Source organism: Schistocerca gregaria, chromosome 1, assembly GCF_023897955.1.
Source record: "Schistocerca gregaria isolate iqSchGreg1 chromosome 1, iqSchGreg1.2, whole genome shotgun sequence".
In the NCBI taxonomy this organism is placed as follows: domain Eukaryota; kingdom Metazoa; phylum Arthropoda; class Insecta; order Orthoptera; family Acrididae; genus Schistocerca; species Schistocerca gregaria.
Window position 1 is genome coordinate 1,201,420,615 of NC_064920.1, and position 26,322 is coordinate 1,201,446,936.

The 26,322-nt window shown below is 40.8% G+C and overlaps 1 protein-coding gene across 4 annotated transcripts in view; it reads left to right on the top strand.

Annotated features, from left to right (window-relative positions):
• The window catches only part of LOC126284735 (transformation/transcription domain-associated protein), a 392,578-nt gene that overhangs the window by 314,546 nt on the left and 51,710 nt on the right, over positions 1-26,322 (top strand). For all 4 annotated transcript variants that reach the window (XM_049983877.1, XM_049983882.1, XM_049983889.1 and 1 more), the window contains one exon: positions 5,122-5,258. In XM_049983877.1, coding sequence (XP_049839834.1) covers positions 5,122-5,258 — 137 coding nt within the window. The remainder of the gene's footprint in view (positions 1-5,121; positions 5,259-26,322) is intronic.

Genomic DNA, 26,322 nt, shown 5'->3' on the forward strand with positions numbered 1-26,322 from the left:
CTCTCTACTTCGACCATCATCATTTATTTTGCTCCCCAAATAGCAAAACTCCTTTACTACTTTAAGTGTCTCATTTCCTAATCTAATTCCCTCAGCATCACACGACTTAATTCGACTACATTCCATTAGCCTTGTTTTGCTTTTGTTGATGTTCATCTCACATCCTCCTTCCAAGACACTGTCCACTCCATTCAACTGCTCTTCCAAGTCCTTTGCTGTATCTGACAGAATTACAATGTCATCGGTGAACCTCAAAAGTTTTTATTTCTTCTCCCTGGATTTTAATACCTGCTCCAAATTTTTCTTTTGTTTCCTTTATTGCTTGCTCAATATACAGATTGAATAACATCGGGAAAAGGCTACAACCCTGTCTCACTTCCTTCCCAACCACTGCTTCCCTTTCATGCCCCTCGACTTTTATAACTGCCATCTGGGTTTGTATAAATTGTAAATAGCCTTTCGCTCCCTGAATTTTACCCTTGCCACCTTCAGAAATTGAAAGAGAGTATTCCAGTCAACATTGTCAAAAGCTTTCTCTAAGTCCACAAATGCTAGAAACGTAGTTTTGCCCTTCCTTAATCTATTTCCTAAGATAAGTCGTAAGGTCAATATTGTCTCACGTGTTCCAACATTTCTACGGAATCCAAACTGATCTTCCCAGAGTTCAGCTTCTACCAGTTTTTCCATTTGTCTGTAAATAATTTGTGTTACTATTTTGCGGCTGTGACTTATTAAACTGATAGTTCGGTAATTTTCACATCTGTCAACATCTGCTTTCTTGGGGATTGGAATTATTATATTCTTCTTGAAGTCTGAGGGTATTTCACCTGTCTCGTACATCTTGCTCACCAGCTGGTAGAGTTTTGTCATGACTGGCTCTCCCAAGCCCGTCAGTAGTTCTAATGGAATGTTGTCTACTCCCGGGGCCTTGTTTTGACCCTGTTCTTTCAGTGCTCTGTCAAACTCTTCACACAGTATCATATCTCCCATTTCATCTTCTCCTACATCCTCTTCCATTTCCATAATATTGCCCTCAAGTACATCGCCCTTGTATAGGCCCTCTATGTACTCCTTCCACTTTCCTGCTTTCCCTTTTTTGCTAAGAACTGGGTTTCCATCTGAGCTCTTGATGTTCATACAAGTGGTTCTCTTATCTCCAAAGGTCTCTTTAATTTTCCTGTAGGCAGTATCTATCTTACCCCTAGTGAGATAAGCCTCTACATCCTTACATTTGTCCTCTAGCCATGCCTGCTTAGCCATTTTGCACTTCCTGTTAATCTCATTTTTGAGACGTTTGTATTCCTTTTTGCCTGCTTCATTTACTGCATTTGTGTAGTTTCTCCCTTCGTCAATTAAATTCAATATTTCTTCTTTTACTCAAGGATTTCTACTAGCCCTCGTCTTTTTACCTACTTGATCCTCTGCTACCTTCACTACTTCATCCCTCAGAGCTACCCATTCTTCTTCTACTGTATTCCTTTCCCCCAATCCTGTCAATTGTTCCCTTATGCTCTCCCTGAAACTCTGTACAACCTCTGGTTTAGTCAGTTTATCCAGGTCCCATCTCTTTAAATTCCCACCTTTTTGCAATTTCTTCAGTTTTGATCTTATAGACCAATATTATATGTGAAAGCTTTGCGTTTCGTGTAGCAACACTATGTATATTAATTTAAACCATTAACTTTTTTCTGTTTGTGCGTTCGCGCTAGTTAACAGTGATGTTGCTATTGGATGACTACATCACGTGTCCTAAGCTCTGAATACCCGCTGTGATCGGTTGGCGAGATCACGTGACATGAGCCATGACTAGCTTACAAATGCGCATCACAATCTCAATTTCAATGCGTACATGTTGCTGCCCATCAAAGATCTTTCCAAAACGCATTTTTTCCCCCCTGTGTTTAGTTTTCTAAAGTGCTGGGAAATTCTACTCCCGTGTATAAAACCACAATCATTCAAAGGACTTGTTCCAAGAGAAAATATACTCTCAGTTAACAGGGGAAAAGTATGTTTTCACTCGGGAGAAAGTGTATTTTTAACCGGGAAATCCGGGAATTTTTTTTTTCCTTGTCCACGTATACACCCTGAAAAAGGATTAATATGACACACGAAAACAAAACTCTCCTCCAAATTGATGAAGAATTTGCTAAAAATAACACAAGAAGCTTTTACAGAACTTTCAAACAAAGGTTATCAAGATACAAAACAGCCACCCTCCAATTTCGAGATGTAAATGGGACCATCGCTCACAACAACACGGAAAACTGCAAAATACTAGCAGGCTACTTTGAGAAACTCTTCAACTGTGAACCCATCCTTGAAAATTTTGAATCCATCCCCAACAACCGTGAGAAGCCGGATTCAGAACCACCGACGACTGAAGAACGACAGAAGGTCATTTCAGAACTTAAAAACAACAAGGCGTCCGGAGAAAATCAAATAGTGGCCAAACTATGGAAAAAGGCTGACAAAAATGCAGTTACATCCCTAAAGTGAGTTTTCGATCAAATCTGGAAAGAAGAAGAGATCCCCGCAGTATGGAGAACAGCTCTCATCCACCCTACACACAAGAAAGGTTTGAGGACAGGCCCCAACAATTGCAGAGGAATACCACTGCTGCATATAACATAAAAGATTCTTTCTAAAGTCCTTTTTAACAGGGCAGAGCCGCAATTGGATCCGCAAATCGTGGAATACCAGGGAGGTTTTAGAAAGGGTAGATCATGTTCGGAACAAATACTAAACCTCAAAAACATTAAAGCATACCAAAAATCAAGGGCAAAGACATATGTAATCTCCTTCATTGATTTCAAAAAAGCATATGATTTGATTGATAGAGAATCTCTGTTATCAGTCCTGGCAGAAATGGGTTTGGATAAGAAAACAACTGATATTATAAAAGCGACCCTTGCAAATACATTTTCGGAAGTTAAATTTATGGGCGAACTATCGGAACCCTTTGAAATAAAAAGGGGAGTGCGACAGGGTGATGGCTCTCACCGTTGCTGTTCAAATGTGCGCTTGAGAAAGTAGTCTGAGAATGGAACACAAATATTAAGAGTGGTATAACACTGGGTTGCAAAAGGAAGAACCTTAAAGTAAATTGCATTGCTTTTGCAGATGATATGGCCCTGTTTGCTGAAACAGTGGAAGAAGCACGGGAGCAAATCCTTGAACTAAAGAAACAAGCAGCTAAAATTGATCTTCACATCTCCTTTGAAAAAACTAACATATTGACAAACATCAAGCACTGATGTAAATACCTCAAAATTCAAGAACAGAAGATTGAAATAGTAAAAGAATTCAAATATCTCGGAGAATGGATTAGTTGAAATGCTGGGGAAAGCAAAGCAATGGAATCCAGAAAAAATAAACTTGAATTGGCCTTCCAACTAACAAAAAATTCATACAACAAAAAATCCCTTCCGTGGGGGTCCAAAATTATACATTACAAGACAGTGATTAAGCCAGAAGCACTGTATGCAGCAGAAACACTTAACATGAATTTCAAAGGCCAAATGGAGAAACTTGAGCTAAAGGAAAGAAAAATTTTAAGAAAAATCATTGGGCCAAAATTTCAAGACAATAAGATTATATACATCAAAAATGAAACTCTACAAGAAAATTGAAAAACCAGATTCTATGCGAAAAAAGAGAATAAATTTTTATGGTCATCCTGTCAGAATGAATTCCAACAGATTAACTAAACAAATCTTTGACTTCTTCCGTAACCGAAAAACGAAGCCCAACTGGTTGAAAGAAACTGAGAAAGACCTAGTGGAATTTAAGATTTCAGAAAATTCACTTATTGATCAAACTGCTAAATTAATTACTAAAGATGAAAACATAAGGTTCCAAGGCAAATTCACACAAAAGTCCAAACCCTTCATCTTGGAAGAAGAGAGGAGGAGAAGATCAGAAAGAATGAAGAAATACTGGGCCCTAAGAAAAGAACAACGCACAAAGAAATGATTGATCCAGCGTACCCCAAAGAGGGTGAAATGAAAGAAGAAGAAATTAAGAAATTAATTACATACACAAAATGAAGGACAAAATTAGACCTGGTGCTATATTCCTTAAGACTGAGTGCCCACCTTTCTGTTTTGTGGAAATGCAGATTATACTCATGCATGTTAATAGTAATTAGACAAAAATGAAAATAAAATGAATTTAAGGAGGCAGATGGCAAAACAATAGAGGAAGTAAAGAGCTCCCAGCTTGCTATATCATGACAGTAACTATGATGAATAATGAAAATAAATTCAGACCTTTATCAGGCAGAGATACCAAACTGTTAGATGCACAAGAATAAAATTTTTTCACCTAACTGGCTTGTCCACTCCACTGCTTTGCTGAGAACTTTTGTAACTGTCGCTCTCACTGTTACACATGCTGCAGTGATGAGATTCAAACATGTTTGAATTCAAACGTCTCTAGTTGTGTAACGGAGAACAGGCAGTGCCATGGACATTGCCCCAATAGGACTGCGGTGGTGTTTTGTCATCTGAAGCTGTTGTGCAGTTCTGTCGCTTACATAGGACGAGGCCTTACTGTCACAGTGTATGTTGTTCATTGCTGTGACAGTATATAAACTTGCAGGGGTTTGTGTAAAGAGGGACTAGTAAGTGTGCAAAGTTTGAGGTTTGTTTTTATTTCATTGTTGCTTCCCCGACAGTGGAAATTGGGGATGTCTGCTGTTAAATACTTTTTTATTGAAATCAAAGGCTATTCTTTTACCACTTTCCTGATCTGCTGTATGTATAATTTTAATTTATTGGCAGCTATAGGCCTACTGTTATCTTAACGGAGGATGCTGGTGTACATTAATAGGACACATTTGCAGGGGTATATCACATCCATAATTGGGCAAAATTTCCTGATGATGAAGGCTTACTCGTTTCAAAATCAATTGAAAATAAACGATAAACACAGCTGAGGGAAAAGCAGTGAAAGAATAGCTTTAGTTTTCCGTAGCAAACAGTATATTTATTCTCTCTTGTATTGTTGTTTTGACATTTAATAAATTTGTTGGGGAAGAATATTGTATGATAATGACTGTATTTTACTTCACACTTTCTTGTTTACTCAATATGTGACCCTGAGGAATCTCTCTCTTTGCAGCTGATGGTCAGCAGGTGGCGTCAGAGGCTGGCCCTATAAGGGCGACGCCACCCATGTGGCGCTGCTCCCGCGTGATGCATATGCTCCGTGACATCCACCCCACCGTCCTGTCATCGCTAGAAGGCATTGTCGACCAGGTATGTATCGCAATATTTTTTTTCCTTCAGTGAACCAGTTTTCCCAATTCACTAATGGCATGTCATCTTTGTCTCTCTTGTGCTAATCTTTTCTTCTCAGCATCTTCCATAACCTGTTTTGGATGTTCTAGTCTTTGTCTGCCTTTGTAATTATTTTTACGTACTGCTCCTTCCAGTACCAAGCTGTCCCTTCTTCAAGTAACTGTTCCCTGTAGACTTCAGTTGTCACCCTTTTTACTACTTCATTTTGCACCTCATCTGTTCTCTTAATTTCCAACTTACTTTGAGAGCATCACATTCAAATGCTTTCAGTTTCTTCTGTACCTAGAGTCATATCTTTCTTAATATCTTCACATATTCTCCTCAGTATTTCCCATTTAGCCTCTTTGCACTCCCTGTTAATTTGCATCTTCGCTGGTGCATTCCTACCTCATTTGAAAATTTCCATTATGCTCTTCTTCCATAAGCTCGAGTGTTTCCTGAGTCATCTTTGCTTTTACTTTATGTATATGTGGAATTTTCTATCCTGCTGTAATTATTTCCTTGCTTATTACATTCTACTCCTCTTGTTCTAAACCATCCTTGGGTCATTCCACTAAGTAAAAAATAAGTAATGATTTGAAGATTGGTGGTGGTCGTGGTGGTGGTGGTGGTGGTGGTGGTGGTGGTGGTGGTGTAACTGAAAGATGGATATTTTATCAGCACCAGTGATTTCAAGACCCCACTGAATTCTTTTGGCATTGCACCTGATGTGCCAGAAACTACTAATATCAGTTTACTAATTTGTCAGAGCTACTAAGTAAGGTTGATTTGCAGACCTTTGTATCTTGCAACTTTCTCAACTGTCGTTTGTCGAGTTTGCTATTGTCTAATATAGCGATGTGAACAATCAATGCTTTCTTTTTCTGCACAGGGGATGTTCAGTTTGTGAGAGTTTTGTGTTTGATTAGTCTGAAGTCAGTGGTTTGCCGTATTTATTTTTGACCAATGTTTCAGGCTGATGATCGTACCAGTTAGCGTAAGTTGCATTGTAACATATATGCCAGAATGTTGTGCCTCTGGTTATATGTCTGTGAAATCCTTGTACAACAGCTCAGGATGTGGTTGGTTGTTTCCTCAAGAATTATGCTATGTCTGCGCTTAAGGTCAACTGCTTTCTCAGTTCTGTCTTAAACAGCATGCATGTGATGTTCTTATGTCGTCAGAATACTCCTACCCTTTCCTTTTCCATAGCATGTTCCTATGCTGTCAGAATAATCCTACCCTTTCCTTTCCCAGGGTTCATTGATCAGCTACGATCAAGCCCTTGCTACTTAGTCTTCAGATTTGTCCAAAACTTGTTCATACAGTTCATTATTGCATCTAACGTCCTTTAAGATTGACATAGGTGTTATTATTATTATTATTATTATTATTGTTGTTGTTGTTGTTGTTGTTGTTGTTGTTGCGGTTTTCAGTCCTGAGAATGGTTTGATGCAGCTCTCCATGCTAATCTATCCTGTGCAAGCTTCTTCATCTCCCAGTACATACTGCAGCCTACATCCCTCTGAATCTGCTTAATGTATTCATCTCTTGGTCTCCTCCTACGATTTTTACCCTCCACACTGCCCCCCAATATTAAATTGGTGATCCCTTGATGCCTCAGAACATGTACTACCAACCGATCCCTTCTTCTAGTCAAGTTGTGCCACAAGCTCCTCTTCTCCCCAATTCTACTCAATACCTCCTCATTACTTATGTGATCTACCCATTTAATCTTCAGCATTCTGTAGCACCACATTTCGAAAGCTTCTATTCTCTTCTTGCCCAAACTATTTATTGTCCATGTTTCACTTCCATACATGGCTACACTCCATACATATACTTTCAGAAACGACTTCCTGACACTTAAATCTATACTTGATGTTAATAAATTTCCCTTTATCAGAAACGCTTTCTTTGCCATTGCCAGTCTACGTTTTATATCCTCTCTACTTCGACCATCATCAGTTATTTAAATAGCAAAACTCCTTTACCACTTTAAGTGTCTCATTTCCTAATCTAATTCCCTCAGCATCACATGACTTAATTCGACTACATTCCATTATCCGTTTTGCTTTTGTTGATGTTCATCATATCCACCTTTCAAGACTCTGTCCATTCTGTTCAACTGCTCTTCCAAGTCCTTTGCTGTCTCTGACAGAATTACAATGCCATCGGTGAACCTCAAAGTTTTTATTTCTTCTCCATGGATTTTAATACCTACTCCGAATTTTTCTTTTGTTTCCTTTACTGCTTGCTCAATATACAGATTGAACAACATCGGGGAGAGGCTAGAACCCTGTCTCACTCCCTTCCCAACCACTGCTTCCCTTTCATGTCCCTCGACTCTTATAACTGCCATCTGGTTTCCGTACAAATTGTAAATAGCCTTTCGCTCCCTGAATTTTATCCTTGCCACCTTCAGAATTTGAATGAGAGTATTCCAATCAACATTGTCAAAAGCTTTCTCTAAGTCTACAAATGCTAGAAACGTAGTTTTGCCCTTCCTTAATCTATTTCCTAAGATAAGTCGTAAGGTCAATATTGCCTCACGTGTTCCAACATTTCTACGGAATCCAAACTGATCTTCCCAGAGTTCAGCTTCTACCAGTTTTTCCATTTGTCTGTAAATAATTTGTGTTACTATTTTGCAGCTGTGACTTATTCAACTGTTAGTTCGGTAATTTTCACATCTGTCAACATCTGCTTTCTTGGGGATTGGAATTATTATATTCTTCTTGAAGTCTGAGGTAATTTTCACATCTGTCAACATCTGCTTTCTTGGGGATTGAACATCTGCTTTCTTGGGGATTGGAATTATTATATTCTTCTTGAAGTCTGAGGGTATTTCACCTGTCTCGTACCTCTTGCTCACCAGCTGGTAGAGTTTTGTCATGACTGGCTCTCCCAAGCCCGTCAGTAGTTCTAATGGAATGTTGTCTACTCCCTGGGCCTTGTTTTGACTCTGTGTTCTTTCAGTGCTCTGTCAAAGTCTTCACACAGTATCATATCTCCCATTTCATCTTCTCCTACATCCTCTTCCATTTCCATAATATTGCCCTTAAGTACATCGCCCTTGTATAGACCCTCTATGTACTCCTTCCACTTTACTGCTTTTCCTTCTTTGCTAAGAACTGGGTTTCCATCTGAGCTCTTGATGTTCATACAAGTGGTTCTCTTATCTCCAAAGGTCTCTTTAATTTTCCTGTAGGCAGTATCTATCTTACCCCTAGTGAGATAAGCCTCTACATCCTTACATTTGTCCTCTAGCCATGCCTGCTTAGCCATTTTGCACTTCCTGTTAATCTCATTTTTGAGACGTTTGTATTCCTTTTTGCCTGCTTCATTTACTGCATTTGTGTAGTTTCTCCCTTCGTCAATTAAATTCAATATTTCTTCCATTACCCAAGGATTTCTACTAGCCCTCGTCTTTTTACCTACTTGATCCTCTGCTGCCTTCACTACTTCATCCCTCAGAGCTACCCATTCCTGTCAATTGTTCCCTTATGTCTCTCTGAAACTCTGTACAACCTCTGGTTTAGTCAGTTTATCCAGGTTCCAGCTCCTTAAATTCCCACCTTTTTCCAGTTTCTTCAGTTTTAATCTACAGTTCATAACCAATAGATTGTGGTCAGAGTCCACATCTTCCCCTGGAAATGTCCTACAATTTAAAACCTGGTTCCTAAATGTCTGTCTTACCATTATATAATCTATCTGAAACCTGTCAGTATCTCCAGGGTTCTTCCATGTATACAACCTTCTTTTATGATTCTTGAACCAAGTGTTAGCTTTGATTAAGTTGTGTTCTGTGCAAAATTCCACCAGGCGGCTTCCTCTTTCATTTCTTAGCCCCAATCCATATTCACTCTACTACATTTCCTTCTCTCCCTTTTCCTACTACCAAATTCCAGTCTCACCCATGACTATTAAATTTTCGTCTCCCTTCACTGTCTGAATAATTTCTTTTGTCTCATCATACATTTCTTCAATTTCTTCGTCATCTGCAGAGCTAGTTGGCATATAGGCTTGTACTACTGTCGTAGGTGTGGGCTTCGTGTCTATCTTGGCCACAATAATGCGTTCACTATGCTGTTGGTACTAGCTTACCTGCACTCCTATTTTTTTATTCAGTATTAAACCTACTCCGTCATTACCCCTATTTGATTTTGTATTTATAACCCTGTATTCACCTGACCAAAAGCCTTGTTACTCCTGCCACCAAACTTCACTGACTCCCACTATATCCAACTTTAACCTATCCATTTCCCTTTTTAAATTTTCTAACCTATCTGCCCGATTAAGGGATCTGACATTCCACGCTCCGATCCATAGAACGCCAGTTTTTTTTCTCCTGTTAACGACATCCTCCTGAGTAGTCCCCACTGGAGATCCGAATGGGGGACTATTTTACCTCTGGAATATTTTACCCAAGAGGACGCCATCATCATTTAAGCATACATAAAGCTGCATACCCTCGGGAAAAATTACGGCCGTAGTTTCCCCTTGCATTCAGCCGTTCGCAGTACCAGAACAGCAAGGCCCTTTTGGTTAGTGTTACAATGCCAGATCAGTCAATCATCCAGACTGTTGCCCCTGCAACTACTGAAAAGGCTGCTGGCCCTCTTCAGTTAGGAACCATACATTTGTCTGGCCTTTCAACAGATACCCCTCCGTTGTGGTTGCACCTACGGTACAGCTATCTGTATCGCTGAGGCAGGCAAGCCTCCCCACCAACGGCAAGGTCTATTGTTCATGGGGGATTATTATCATTATCATTATAATGATTATTGTGCTGTACAGGGTGGCAATGTTTAATGACTGATAAGTAGTAGGAAATTGGGTAGGCGATTTCCATGGCCTGTTCCTACAAATCATCCCAGCATTTAGCTAAAGTGGTTCAGTGAAACTAGTAACTTGCTGTACAAATTAACTACACTTGGTTATCGTTATGATCAGCAAAATCTTCCAAGTATCACCCATTTAGTGACAATTGTCATTATGAATGTTAAAAGTAAGAAGTGGACATGAAAACTACCCATGCACCCTTTTTCATTCCTGTAGATCAAGAATAATTACTACCCTCTGATGCAACAAAGTTTTTCTTTCTATTGATTATGAGAAAATTGCGTCCACCATCATATTGTTGAAATATTTAGCTGATACACTGAGTGAGGTGGCGCAGTAGTTAGCATTCTAGACTTGCATCCAGTATGACAATGGTACAACTCCCTGCCTGACAATTCAGGATTAGGTTTTCATGATTCTCTAAATTGCCTAAGGCAATTGCAAGGATGGTACCTTTGAAAGGGTACAGTCGATTTTCTTCATCATCTTTTCCTAATCTAAGCTTGCAATCTTCTCATCAAAGGGATGTTAAACACTAATCTTCCTTCCTTCCTTCTTAATTAGCTGATACCAGTCACCTATTTTTGTAGAATTCTATTATTTTATAAATGTCTAATAATTTGCAGATGTTAATAAACTAAATTTAGAAAGTTTGGTCTTGAAATTAAAGACAGAGAATTTTTTTATAAAGACTACATTATCCAGCATAATAATTGAAAAGACGTTTACATCCTGAGATATTTTATTAGTTATTTAATTGTTCAGCTAATTCGACATATACAAGATGTATCCTCTTTAATCTTAAGCTGACAAATACAGCTTCATTAGCTGTTTCCATACCAGTCTGTTCTCTGATAGTTGAAGTGTACAGACTTTCTTCAGTTCTTTACTCCGGTAGTCGGGTGGTCTGCCTTATGGTCTTTGTATTTATCTGGGACTCCAATCTATTTCTGCCTTTGGTCATCTTTGGTCATTTCTTCTTTCGATACGTCCTGTCCATTTCCATTTTGCCTTTATCCTTTCCACAACACCCCAACCTCTGTTATCAGTACACATACAACAGCATATGATACCAGTATGTTCTGAAACGCGGCATGTAAATTGCTCTTACATCTACATCTACATCCATACTCCGCAAGCCACCTGATAGTGTGTGGCGGAGGGACCCTGAGTACCTCTATCGGTTCTCCCATCTATTCCAGTCTCATATTGTTGTGGAAAGGAGGATTGTCGGTATGCTTCTGTGTGGGCTCTAATCCCTCTGATTTTATCCTCATGGTCTCTTCGCGAGATATACGTAGGAGGGAGCAATATACTGCTTGACTCTTCGGTGAAGGTATGTTCTCGAAACTTTAACAAAAGCCTGTACCGAGCTACTGAGCGTCTCTCCTGCAGAGTCTTCCACTGGAGTTTTATCTATCATCTCCGTAACGGTTTCGCAATTACTAAATGATCCTGTAACGAAGCACGCTGCTCTCCGTTGGACCTTCTCTATCTCTTCTATCAATCCTATCTGGTAGGGATCCCACACTGCTGAGCAGTATTCAAGCAGTGGGCGAACAAGCGTACTGTAACCTACTTCCTTTGTTTTCGGATTGCATTTCCTTAGGATTCTTCCAATGAATGTCAGTCTGGCATCTGCTTTACCGATGATCAACCTTATATGATCATTTCATTTTAAATCGCTCCTAATGCGTACTCCTAGATAATTTATGGAATTAACTGCTTCCAGTTGCTGACCTGCTACATGTGCACTTACTTTCCGATCTTTCTTACTGAGATGTTGGAGTGGTCTTTCCATAGCTATCTGAACTGTTCATAGTTTTCTTATGAAAGAATTCTTTAAAATCAGTTCCACAGCCATATATTAGTAAGAGGTTTTTTTTTTTTTTCCGAAATTGATTCAAGTGAAAAGAGTTCCATAAAATTTTGAAAAGTTGTATTATGGAGTTGGTAGGCATCAGTAATGTTCATTGACATTCAGAAAGTGACCAACAGGTGGCAGAGTGATGCTACAAAGGAGGGGAAGGCAGCAGTATCCACAACAAGATGTCTGCCCTGTTGTCAACATGTACCACAATTTAGAAGTGATTTGTGTTGTGTTTTTTGTGTAGTTAAGGTGTCAAATTGAAATTCATCGCAGAATGTCAGCACAGTACAGTAATTTGTGTTTGATGTTGCAGCAAGTGTAAGAGTGGTCTAGGGAGTTTAAAAGTAGTGTAACAATTGTAGAGGATGCCCCAAGACCAGGGTAGGCTCACCGCATATTGATGGATGAGAACATTGCTTTAGTGGAGGAGTTTGTAAAGGAGAACAGACGTGTAACTCTGAATGAAATAGCTCCAAGTTTGAAGATTACTATTGGTTCAGTGTAGAATATTGTTCACAAAGTACTGCAGGTCAATAAGGTGTCTGCAAGATAAGTGCCTTGTCAGGCAGAATTCAACCCCATGACTTGTCACATGTAAGGTTGATAAGTGTAACATCACTGGTTTTTCTAGTTAGTAGTTGATAGATTAGTATTGATTGGACCTGGCTAAAACTCGGTGATAGTCGGTAGAGCGATGATACTGTTATTAGTTAAAGACGACTTTACAAAAAACAGTGCTGAACTGAAGTCTCGACATGTGCGTGATATTTACTTCACCATTTGTGACCAATATTACACTACTCGTTGTAATTAACTCGTTTATATTCGATGGTTTAACAATTGTTATTAAAATATGAACGATAAATTCAATTCAGTTTCACCGACACCAACTTCTCCATAGTTTGTAATTTCAAATCTCTAATAAGTTGTAACATTGCGATTGCTTCCTAACGTTGAAGAGTTTCTATATATGTGCCGAGCGCTTCAGTCAAATATTATTGCATCACACAAAAGATCGCAGTTATGCCTCTAAACAATTTTGTGATTTGTAATCACAAATGCGTAAATTGGCATGAAAGGGTGGTTTATTTCACAGTAACAATCACTTCCTAACAAGGCTGTGAAGAAGAAGCTTTCCCGGGTGTGATGGTGGGGGGGGGGGGGGGGAGATTTATAACTTGTCTGTTTTAAAACTATTGCCAATGTCCACTTGCAATTACGAAAAAGTTCATTTTGGTCTAATATGAGGTAGTTCTCTATCTGAATTCTAAGCAATGTTATAGTTGAAGTCAATGTTTCGTTTCACCGCATCATAGTAGATCGCAATTATCAATCCTTGAAAAACAATCTAACTGCGCCTACATATACCAGTATTTAAACAAGTCTGACCAGCTTCGGCTAACTCTCGTAACGTAGTGACAATGGATCAAATCTTCTTTAGCCATTACTCACGATTCTCAAAGAGTACTTGCACGAAGTATTCTTTGAGATAGTTGGTTCTACTTTGCTAATTTTAATTATAATGATTCTGTGATTTACTATGACCTTGAGTTTGAGTTTACTGAGATTCTATCTTTCTTTTGTAAGTTGATAAATTCCTAACTATAAGGTTCTTGTTTCAAGCCGGCCGGAGTGGCTGTGCGGTTCTAGGCACTACAGTCTGGAACCAAGCGACCGCTATGGTTGCAGGTTCGAATCCTGCCTCAGGCATGGATGTGTGTGATGTCCTTAGGTTAGTTAGATTTAATTAGTTCTAATTTCTAGGCAACTGATGACCTCAGAAGTTAAGTCGCATGATGCTCGGAGCCATTTGAACCTTGTTTCAGTTAATGGTTATTATCCAGATAATAGTGTCAAATGGAACTTTGGTTACTTGTTCACTTTTCATGGAATTTGGAACTTGTTTTAGGGAAATGTTTGGGGTATTGGTTGCTATTTTTTCTTTTTTCAATTTTCGTCCGAGGAAGTGGCATTACATAAGCTAACCATTACACTATGCTTGAACACTAGGAAACTATTATATTGATGACTCTTGTGCTAAAGTCTCAACGTTAAAAGTGGAGCCTTGAAAAATTTCAATATTGTGCGATATTATCTAATGCAAGCTGCTCTTTGTGATTATAATAACCGTATATGTGATGCTGAATCGCTTCTGGTGCGGAAGTATCCAGTAGTGCTTAGGTAGTACTGTGTATGAAATGTGTGTGTTTCATTAGCATCACTTTTTATCATGTGTGATGAATCACTAAATAAAAGTGCCAGACCCATGAATAAGGATCCAAACACATGAAGAAAGAATCCCGGATATGAAATTGAAAGTGGACTTGACCAGTTGTTGTGGGAGTTGGGCAACAGTGAACGGTTCATGTGTGATATTGAGCACTCTAATTGGAGGAAACCAACTCCAACACGTGAAGTGTCAATTACAAAGTAATTTTAATCAGAATATAGTTGCATGTTACCATGTAGATGTATTAATTTAACCATTATAACAATTTGTTGACACTGTAATTGAGTGAAATTTTGTCAAGCCAGAAATCACTTTCTCTTTTGGTTAGTACTGCAGTTCCAAGTTTTCTAATAAAGGATTTTTTTAAGTGTTCCATATTTTGAGAGGTAATAGTATGGACCAAAACAAGACAAAAATGCCCAGTAAACATCGTCTCTAAACCATGTATCTTAAGAGTTGTGAGTTCTTATTCAACTTAGCTACTGTGAAAAAACATCTCTTCAACTGGGAGCTCTTTGCTATTACAGACAACCTACAGAAGCAGTAAATAATAATAATAACGATGATGATGATGATAATAGTACTTTTTCGGTTCCTTTGAAACAGTAAAGCTTCTAATCTAATCTGCTTGCTCAGTGGTTGCTTCCATTTGCCACATCATAACAGAAGATAATGGGTACCATATCCTGTGTAGTATAGTGGGTGTCCATTACGCTGGTAAGTGCAAAGATAAAACTACACTGTGAAAGCATTTCGAGGGTGGAGTCGGGTTATGGATTGACAGTTTTGGAAGAAGAGGCTTTTAATATGTGCAACAGTAAACAGAAAACTATAATTAAATCATTTCATAAAATCATTAGAGCACTGAAAAACAAGATAGTTAGCCTCTTTTATGTCTAGAGGACATGGAAAATTCCGAAGTGATAGATGTTCTGTGTCATTTTGAACACTATATAACTTCCAGGACAGATAAGTGAAGTATCAGCATCATTTTATGTAAAATTAACTTGCAAAAAGGAGGCATTGCAACATATGTAACAAAAGTTGTGTAATTTCCAAGATCACTTGCAAGCAATATATACCCAGCGTGTGACTGTCATGGTGGTGGTTAGCGATTAGTTATAGCTTTTTATAATGTTGACAAAAGAACACCTTGTAATAGTGAACCTTGTCAGCAGTGCTCTGCAGTTGGGTGAACTGAAGCTGGTGCAGTGCTGACTTGCACTACTCTTACCTAGTGAGAGTTAATTCCGATATTGTATACTGTGGAATGTGGTTTAGACCTCATTTAGTGCAGAATCAAGATTTTAGAAATTTCGTGACTTGTCACAGGGAGAACCAACTATGCCAAAACTAGATTTGCTCCTGGCTGTGTACACAAAATGCAGAGTTTTCAATGATGAAGACCTGGATCAACAGTAGATATGTTACATTACTGTCAGGTTTTTTGGTACATGTTTTGGCACCACTGTTGTCAGTGCTGTAAACAGAATCGATATTTGCCATGGTGATAGTTGGGTGCTCGATAAATATCGCTTGTAAGTGATATTGGAACTTACCAGAAGTCAGGCACAGAGGCAAAGGCATTGAAACAAACAGTTTTTGTGGAGATCTGAAACAAAAAGCATGTGCTTGCAAGTTGTTACTGCAGAATATCTCTCTTGCATTTATAACAGTCTACAGTTCCCCTCTAGGGAACTTTCAACTAATGACGAGAAATCCAGTTGCATCACTGGGCTACTTGTCAGGCAAGGAAAAACAGGAGTAGTTTGTGGAGATTTCATGTAGATTTCTTAAGAAATGAATGGGAAAAATAAACTCATTATTCGGGCTTTTAAATTTAATTTCAGTAGTTAATTTTCCAGCTCACATGTAGGAAGGTTGTAGAACATTGATTGATAACGTTTTTGTAGACAGTATGTAGGCTGAAACAATTAATGTGTACCTATTTGTGAATGGGTAATCTGATCATGATGCACAATTAATGGAAATAGACAATGTGGCACATTACAGTCCTGAGGCAGGTTCATACGGAGCTGGGAGTCTTATTAATCAGAACAGGATACAATGTTTTAAAAGTAAGTATGGGGTGAGGTATAAATAGAAAGAAATTACAACATCAAATTCTATTTGGTCTATAGTAAACTTGAGTCAATAATAAGTAAACTATAAAGAAGTAAGGGAATTAATTTTGTGTAAGAGAAAGAAATAACTCTATATAAAGGTTAGAAGGAATCAAATATCCAACATTAATTCTGGACCACAAAAAATATTGTAGTACTTTGAGGAAAGTCATTAAAATGTCCAGAATTGTGCAAAAGTTCACAGAAATTAGTAATGAAAAGAATAAAATTAAAACTGCATGTGAAACAAGAAACATGACAATGAGTCTTGCTAATGGTACACACTAATTGTATGTTGTACACACTGCACATAAGGGCCGAAACAGCTCACACCATGACAGGAAAGGTTTTACAGACTGTACAGTCAATAAGAAGGCTTCTGTGATGTGCAAGTTTGCAGGTAATGTATTTGGACTCACCTCTACACAAGAATGTGAATATTATCATACATAGTGAAATACAAAAACTCAGCATACAGCTGAAAGGAAATGCACCTGTCATGACAGCAGCTTTCCCAGCGAATAAGGTGGAATTTTGCCGCCTTTGAGTGTATCAATACACAACACCCCATCTTCATATGTTTGTATTTATTTTCGTGCCGTTCTTTTAACTTGGCATCTTGGTTCCTTGCAATTTATCATAACAACTCATATCCCAAAATAAAACTTTTCAAGATAACATGATTGTACAGAAACCAATGTGAAGCATGGCGACTTTGTTATATGGGAGTGCAGACTTTCCGACGAATTTCATATATAAAGTCTTCACGGGTTGTCAGCCGAGTAGCATCATCGTCTCATAGCAATGTTTCGATGGAATGCGTCTCCGTCATCTTCAGGCAAGTGTCGGGATATCGTCAGTCGCAGGCTGATGCCTCTGCTGGACCGCTCTCTGCTTCCCTGCCACCGACCTTTCACTCGCCCGCGGAATCGCCCGATGCACCTGGAGTGGTTGGTGGTTGGGGGGACGCGTGTGCGGGGTTTGTGTCCTGGCGTCCGTCTCTGTCTGCTCGACACCATGTGGAAAACTCCGCTGAGTTTGTGAAGGTACTACAGAGTAGGAGGCTGGAAAATGAAGACCTACTAGTCAGCTTCATGTGACATCCATATTCAAATGAGTACCAATAGAAGACCCCCTGACTTTACTCGAAGAACACCTTTAGGAGGATATCATCAAGCCCTTTTGCCATGTGCTGACCACCATGTATTTCAAATGTGGTGGGAAGTTCTACGAACAGATAGGTGGTGTGGCTATGGGCTGCTCCCTAGCACCAGGCATAGCCGACCTATACATGGAGCACTTCAAAAAGCTAGCACTGGACACTGCTAAACACGAGCCAAAAGCCTTCTACAGGTACGTTGATGATACTTTTGTATTTTGGCCACTTGACAGGGACAAACTGCTAGAGTTCCATCAACACCTCAATGGTATACATGGAAATACCAGATTTATCAAGAAGATAGAAGAGAACAGAAGCTTACCCTTTGTGGATATCCTGATCACAAGAAACATAGACAGCATGCTGGGACACACGGTGTACAGAAAGCTGTACTCAACACTTTAGTGCACAGAACCAGGTCCATATGGCGACTGTCTAAATTCAGTTCGCTGAACACACTAAGTTTGCCATCAGCCATTAGAAAGCTGAAAAGTTATACTTAATAAATGTATTTACAGTGGTTTATTGATTTAAAAAAAATATTCAACAGCAGATTAATCTGAGCTCTGAGTTTGAGTTTCTAAAACAAGATTGTTTGTATCTGAATTTATGATGATGATGATGATGATGATGATGATGATTGGTTTGAGGGGGCACTCAACTGTGAGGTTATCAACGCTCTACAAATGCCCAACCTTTGCTCAGTCCCGCCACTTTCATGAATGACGACCAAATGGTGAGGACAAAACAAACACCCAGTCATCCCGAGGCAGGTAAAAGTCCGTGACCCCGATCCGAATTTATGTCACTGATATTGAGTCTTAAGGTATTTTGCAGGTTTTTGTTTGTTAACCGTGTGCAAGTGTTGCATTTATTTGTTTTCATAAGAGAAAAAAAAATGTTCATACTTCAATGTCATTCCAAAAAGACAAATTTTCCTTCTTGCACATGATCTAATTTGTGGATGTTTTTCTTCCATCAAGTAAGTTCTGTAAAATTTGAACAGGTTCACTTCTCCATAATTTGATTTTAAAGATAAATATTCTGAAGTTCAGTAAGTTCCATATGAAGGTTTTCTGGGGTCTTTTCTACATCACATTATTGGGTTAGGAAACATGCTGTCTGCATGTCTGAAATCAGAAAACCTTGTCGTAAAAAGCATTAATAATGATTTCAGTTCATCAGCATAAGTAACATAATCAATATTTTCAGGAGCTGACACTGTAGGAAAATACTAACAGTTTACAGCTTTCATCTACATTTCCCACAAGCGCAACTTTGAAAGCTTTCAGATGCCTATATAATTTGTGAATGAATTAACTGCCCTTGTTTCTGGAGTTTGTGGTTTAAGCTATTTAAATGAGCTGTGATGTCAACCGGAAATGCTAAATTACAAATCCATTGGGGATCATTTACTTCAGCCAATGGTTTTCTGTTGATAGCCATAAAATCTGCTTGTCGAAGATCATGAAATCACTTCAGCCTTTTGCTCAGCGATCTCACTTTGCAAAGGTAAGCCAAATCTTCATGTTCGGAGCACATGAAATTTTCACTCTACAGCGGAGTGTGCGCTGATATGAAACTTCCTGGCAGATTAACACTGTGTGTCGGACCGAGACTCGAGACGGGGCATGAGTTGTGCTTGGGTAGCTCAGTTGGTAGAGCACTTTCCCGCGAAAGGCAAATGTCCCGAGTTCGAGTCTCGGTCTGGCACACAGTTTTTATCTGCCAGGAAGTTTCATATCAGCGCACACTCTGCTGTAGAGTGAAAATTTCATTCTAGAAACATCCCCCAGGCTGTGGATAAGCCATGTCTCCACAATATCCATTCTTTCAGGAGTGCTAGTTCTGCAAGGTTTGCAGGAGAGCTTCTGTAAAGTTTGGAAGGTAGGAGATGAGGTACGGACAGAAGTAAAGCTGTGAGGAGAGGGCGTGAGTCGTGCTTGGGTAGCTCAGTAGGTAGAGCACTTGCCCGCGAAAGGCAAAGGTCCCGAGTTCAAATCTCAGTCCGGCACACAGTTTTAATCTGCCAGGAAGTTTCATCCAAATGCTGTTTGAATTGGCGGTGATTTAGTGTGTCGGACGTAATGAAATTGATGCACGTACATGACGTGCTGCTGACAAAGGCCTTAATGGCCGAAAGCTATGATTGTGTGAATCTTTTAATTGTGCCTATCGCGGCTCAGCATCTCCGCTATATGGTGAATAGCAACTTTCCTTCTCTTGTATTGTTACATTCCATCATGGATTTTCCATTGTTTGATTTTTGCCTGACCACTTTTCATCGACCCTAACCCTGTGCTGTTTTCTTTTGTAACAACTTTTTTTTTGTGTCGCTATTCTCAATGTCCATCGTTCTTTCTTTTTCTTTCCTGTGTTTTTCTTGTTGCCTTACTAACTGCACTGCGCATACTACTTACGAGCCAAACTCGGCCGCGTGCAACAGACGGCGTCACCAACGTGCTGATTATTGGTGCAGCATCTTATGTCCCACATTACTCATGCCGATATAATTAAGCCTATACCTTCCAACTGATCACACTCCCTGTGTCAGTTCCCATATTTTTGCATGTTGTATCATGCGCTTTTCCGGTGCCACACAATCTTACATCTTTTAACTACGAACCCCTCCCCACCTCCCACACTTTCTCCCTTCTATCCCTGTTTGTAAATCCACTTCATCCAGTCACATCTGCCGTGCCCCTTCTCCATGCTTATCCACCCTCAAACCTGCTACCCACACTAATATATTTATTAATGATTAGTTATTCTCTACTTTGACCTTCGCGACTTCTCACCAATTTTAGTGCGTTTTCACATTCCGCTAATGTCGTCTTCCTCAGATTTCATCTCTTTTCCCCCCCTGTTATCCATTTCTTACTTTTCACACGTATTTGAGTATATTTTTGTGTAATTTTTCGTGCGTAATTCTACTTTCTTACATATTTTTTCACATTTTTGCACCACCATGGATCCTTGCTCCTTCCATCTGCGTCAATACAGAAAAGTTTCCTTATCCCTAGCCAGATCCCAGTCCCACACACCGTTCCTGCGTTGTTGCTTGGCTCATGAAATCCCTCCTAATGGCCTTACCATCAAATTACCCATCTCTGGTTACCACCCCTCTTTTCACAATGACCTCCACCTGTTTAGATTCCACCAATCCTTACCCCCTCACCAACATAGTCCTGCAAAACCATATCAACCAATCCCAATCCTCCTTGCAGTACCTTCTCTCCATCCTCATAATTCTCCTGCTATGTAATCCCAGATTCCTGGAACCCATAACATACATTGAATCTCTTCCCCTACAGGAACTTGAGCAACATGCACAATACCACCTCGAAAAGCTCACCATCCTGCTCACTTCCTATTCCCGCCTAGGAGTACCACTGTCACCACTTCTACAACCTCCAAACCTCCCCCATGCCCCCTCATAGCTGACAAACCTTGTCTCGCAGACCTACTACACTTACCCCACCCTCCAGACATCCCTCCCACCACCACACAGAAGTCAAATCCTAAACAGACCTGCAACACAGTCATGAACCTTTCCTCCAAAGGCCTCACCTTTTGCCCCACTCCCAAATTCAACCATGCAGGACTGGTTAAAGAACTTCTCTCCTTCTCCCGGTCCCTACAGTGGAAACACTTTTTCGCCACCAACCCAACCAATCAGACTCAACCAAAGACCAACATTGAACCTTGCCTAACTCAGTTCATGCCTCCATCCGACCTTGATCCACACCCACTGCCTCCAAACCACCCTCTGTTAACTTTCCAGAATTTCTTATCCTCACCATCATTCCCCAAATCCCTCAACAAGCATACTAACATCCGCAGTAAGAACCGCATTCCACCATCTAAAAACTGATCCCAATCTTATAATCCTACCTGCAGACAAAGGCTCCACCACCGTAGTTATGAACCACAAGGATTACGCGGCAGAAGGACTCCGTCAGCTGTCAGATACTTCCACTTACAAACCATACCACAGTGATCCCATTCCAGCAATCCAGCAGGATCTCCAGTTACTACTCAAAATCTTAGGCCCATCCCAGAACCTCTCCCCAGAGTCCATATCTCTACTTACCCCTACCACACCCCACACTCCCACCTTCTACATGCTTCCTGAAGTTCATAAACCCAACCACCCAGAATGCCCCATTGTGACCGGTTACTGTGGCCTCACTGAGAGAATCTCTGCTCTCGTAGACCAACATGTTCAACCTAGTACCCAGAACCTATCCTCCTATATAAAAGGTATCAACTATTTCCTTGACTGACTCTCCACAGTTCCTCTCCCTTTACCACACGGTGCCCTGCTCGTCACTGTTGATCCCACCTCCCTGTACACTAACATTCCTAATGCCCATGGCCTTACTGCTATCGAACAGTACCTTTCCGGATGCCCTATGGATTCCAAACCAACAACCTCCTTTCTAGTCTCCATGACCAACTATATCCTCACCCACAATTACTTCTCCTTCGAAGACATTACCTGCAATCTAATCTGCAGTACGGCTATGGACACCCACATGGCACCATCCTATGCTAACCTATTCATGGGCCATCTAGAGGAATCCTTCCTAAAAACCCAGAATCCTAAATCCCTCGCCTGGTTCATATTCATTGATGGGCATCTTTGCTATCTGGATTGAAGGTGAGAACACCTTATTCACATTCCTCCAGAACCTCAACTACTTCTCCCCATTTGCCTCACCTTGTCCTACTCAACCCAACAAGCCACCTTCCTAGATGTTGATCTCCGCCGCAGAGATGGCTACATCAGTACTTACTAACCATCAGCAATACCTCCACTTCGACAGCTGCCAACCATTTCATACCAAGAAGTCCCTTCCTTACAGCCTAGCCACCTGTGGTCGTCACATCTGCAGTGCTAAGCAGTCCCTCTCTAGATATACCAAGGGTCTCACTGAAGCCTTCACTGACCGTAATTAATCTCCCATCCTTGTACAAAAACAAATCTCCCGTGCCTTATCTTTCCAGTTTCCCAGCACCTCCCAAAGTCCCACAGTCCGGCCTCAGGGGAGCATTCCCCTCATAACTCAGTACCATCCGGGACTGGGGCAACAGAATTACATTCTCCACCTGGGTTTCGATTACCTCTCGTCGTGCCCTGAAATAAGAAATGTCCTACCCACTATCCTTCCCACCCCTCCTACCGTGGTATTCCGCTGTTCACTGAACCTACATAATATACTCATCCATCCTTACACAAACCCTGCTCCCAATCCCTTAGCTCATGGCTCATACCACTGTAATAGACCTAGATGCAAGATCTGTCCCATACATCCTACTACTGCCACCTACTCCAGTCCGGTCACTAACATTACCTATCACATCCAAGGCATGGCTACCTGTGAAACCAGTCAACCGATCTACAAGCTAAGATGCAACCCCTGTGCTGCATTCTATGTAGGCATGACAACCAACAAGCTGTCTGTCCGCATGAACGGCCATCGACAAACTGTGGCCAAAAAACAAGCGGATCACCCTGTAGCTGAACATGCTGCCAAACATGATACCCCTTATCTCATTGACTGCTTCTCAGCCTTTGCCATAAGGATCCTTCCCACCGACACCAGCTTTTCTGAATTGTGTAGGTGGGAACTTTTCCTGCAATACTTCCTACGTTCACGTAACCCTCGTGGCCTCAACCTTCGTTAGTCACTGTCCTCACCCATCCATCCCCCTCCCTGTTCCCAGTCCAGCACTACACAGCTGTCATTTCACCGCCACACCAAGTCTTTTAATTTATTTTCTTTTATTTTTATTTCTCTCCTTTCCGCTACTTACCCCTCCCCCCTCCGCACCTTCTCTCCTACCCTCTGTCTAAACTGCAACACGTCACTGTCCACCACTCCCACCATACTATCCCTCCCCCTCCCTGCCCCAGCCTCCTCCTTACTCCCACCCAGTCACTACTCCCATCATGCACTGGTGCTGCTGATCACAGTGTAGTTTCAGCTCTCTGAGACTGCGGATGTGTGTGCAAGTTGTGCTTGCGGGAGTATGTGTGCGCGCGTGTATGTATGTGTGTCTACTGCTGACAAAGACCTTAATGGCCGAAAGCTGCGATTGTGTGAATCTTCATTTTTATACATTGTGAAGAAAGTAATCCTCAGTCCAATTCCCCTGGAATTGATGACGTTCAGCATCTGCTTTCCTCTTCTTAACACTAGACATTTTGTGAATAAACTCAATGCACAGACACACAAAAGTAAGAAACAACTAGCACAGAACTTCGCATGCAAAGAGACAACAGAGAACCAGTTTTTACAGCGGCACCTGCTGCCGTTATTGAAGTCAGCACATTTTTCAGGCAGTCGGCAGTTTTAATGGCATTGCTGCATACTACAAGTGTTTGGGCTCTATCAATGTGTATCACAGACGTAGGCCATAAATAATGTGCACTTTTGACTTCTGTGCTGCAGCTGTGGTGGGAGGCAGCTCTGTACCGCACTGCATATGCGAGATGCTAATGAGGTATCAGCCACTTCTACAGCAACAGCTGACACAGCAACAGCCAGTCACTAAGGCCAGTTCTTGCCTGTGTGGTGGTCTTTGCTTTGTAAAAACCGGTGTTCCTTGCTTTGTAAAGACCGGACATCCACGACAGCCTGAGACATGTCACCAGGCTGTGTTCTGTCTGGCCAAGTCTTCAAGACAGACTTTCACTGGTCTGCATCATGAGCTGCACATAAGTGCTACCACCCTCAGTTGGTCACAGTTTGTACACTAAAAATGACATTGTACCATTGAAACAGACTTAATCTCCATGAGATAAAGCACTTAGAACACCTTCTGCTGTAGAGTTCACATCGCTACTGACACTTGTTTACATGAGCAAAGCCATTATGTTCATGCACTTACTAATGCAAACACAGAAAACATTTTGGGTTACCATACTTGTAGAACCAAGTCACCAATAAATCTCTCAATTATGTCTGAAGTTATTACATTTTATGTTGTTATGTGTTTAATCCAGAAACTCTGTATACATGAATGATCTTCCACTTAACATTAAACAGGCATAAATGATACTGTTGCAGGTGATAGTACACTAACGATAAATTCCATTAGAGAGATGATTCATTATGTTTTTCAGAGAAATATTAAATGGTTATCTGAAAATGGACGCTCCCAAAATTTTGAGAGAACACATTGTATTCAATTCTATACAACAAATAGTCATAGCAACTATTGATGTAACAAATGAATAATCACCAGTAAGTAGGGTAGAATGCTCCAAATTTTTGGATGATGTATTGAGGAAAACTTTCATTGGAAGAAGCATTTTACGGAGCTTTTCAAACAGTTCGTTCAGCTACTTTTGCTATTTGTATTTTTGCTAGTCTTGGAAACAAACCAAGCAACCTCGTGATACATTTTGCACATTTCCATTCTGTAATGTGTTACGGAATCATTTTCTGGGCTAATTTGCCACTTAGAAAGGAAGTATGAATTGCACAAAGCAAATTATGTGATATCCACCCACGTTCATCGTATAGGTACCTCTTTGAGTAGTTACGCATTTTAACTGCACCATCAAAATACCAATATTTGATAGTGAAGTTAGTCATAAGTAATCCATCATAATTTGAGAAGAATATTGGTGTCCATACCTACAACACTAGAGAAAAAATGATAAGGTTATATACGCCAACAAGAGAAAGAGAACTCTCTCTCTCTCTCTCTCTCTCTCTCTCTCTCTCACACACACACACACACACACACACACACACACACTCACACACACTCTCTCTCTCTCTCTCTCTCTTTCCAGTTAAAACTAGTGAAGGTTTTATACTCCAGCATACAACTTCCTGCACTTTTAAGAAGTGAAACAAAAATAACCATTTTGTAGTAGGATCTTTGATGTACAGCAACATTACACCAAATGTAGCATGGTAGTTTCCGAAGCAGTGGGATCTACACTCCTGGAAATTGAAATAAGAACACCGTGAATTCATTGTCCCAGGAAGGGGAAACTTTATTGACACATTCCTGGGGTCAGATACATCACATGATCACACTGACAGAACCACAGGCACATAGACACAAGCAACAGAGCATGCACAATGTCGGCACTAGTACAGTGTATATCCACCTTTCGCAGCAATGCAGGCTGCTATTCTCTCATGGAGACAATCGTAGAGATGGTGGATGTAGTCCTGTGGAACGGCTTGCCATGTCATTTCCACCTGGCGCCTCAGTTGGACCAGCGTTCGTGCTGGACGTGCAGACCGCGTGAGACGACGCTTCATCCAGTCCCAAACATGCTCAGTGGGGGACAGATCCGGAGATCTTGCTGGCCAGGGTAGTTGACTTACACCTTCTAGAGCACTTTGGGTGGCAAGGGATACATGCGGACGTGCATTGTCCTGTTGGAACAGCAAGTTCCCTTGCCGGTCTAGGAATGGTAGAACGATGGGTTCGATGACGGTTTGGATGTACCGTGCACTATTCAGTGTCCCCTCGACGATCACCAGAGGTGTACGGCCAGTGTAGGAGATCGCTCCCCACACAATGATGCCGGGTGTTGGCCCTGTGTGCCTCGGTCGTATGCAGTCCTGATTGTGGCGCTCACCTGCACGGTGCCAAACACGCATACGACCATCATTGGCACCAAGGCAGAAGCGACTCTCATCGCTGAAGACGACACGTCTCCATTCGTCCCTCCATTCACGCCTGTCGCGACGCCACTGGAGGCGGGCTGCACGATGTTGCGGCGTGAGCGGAAGACGGCCTAACGGTGTGCGGGACCGTAGCCCAGCTTCATGGAGACGGTT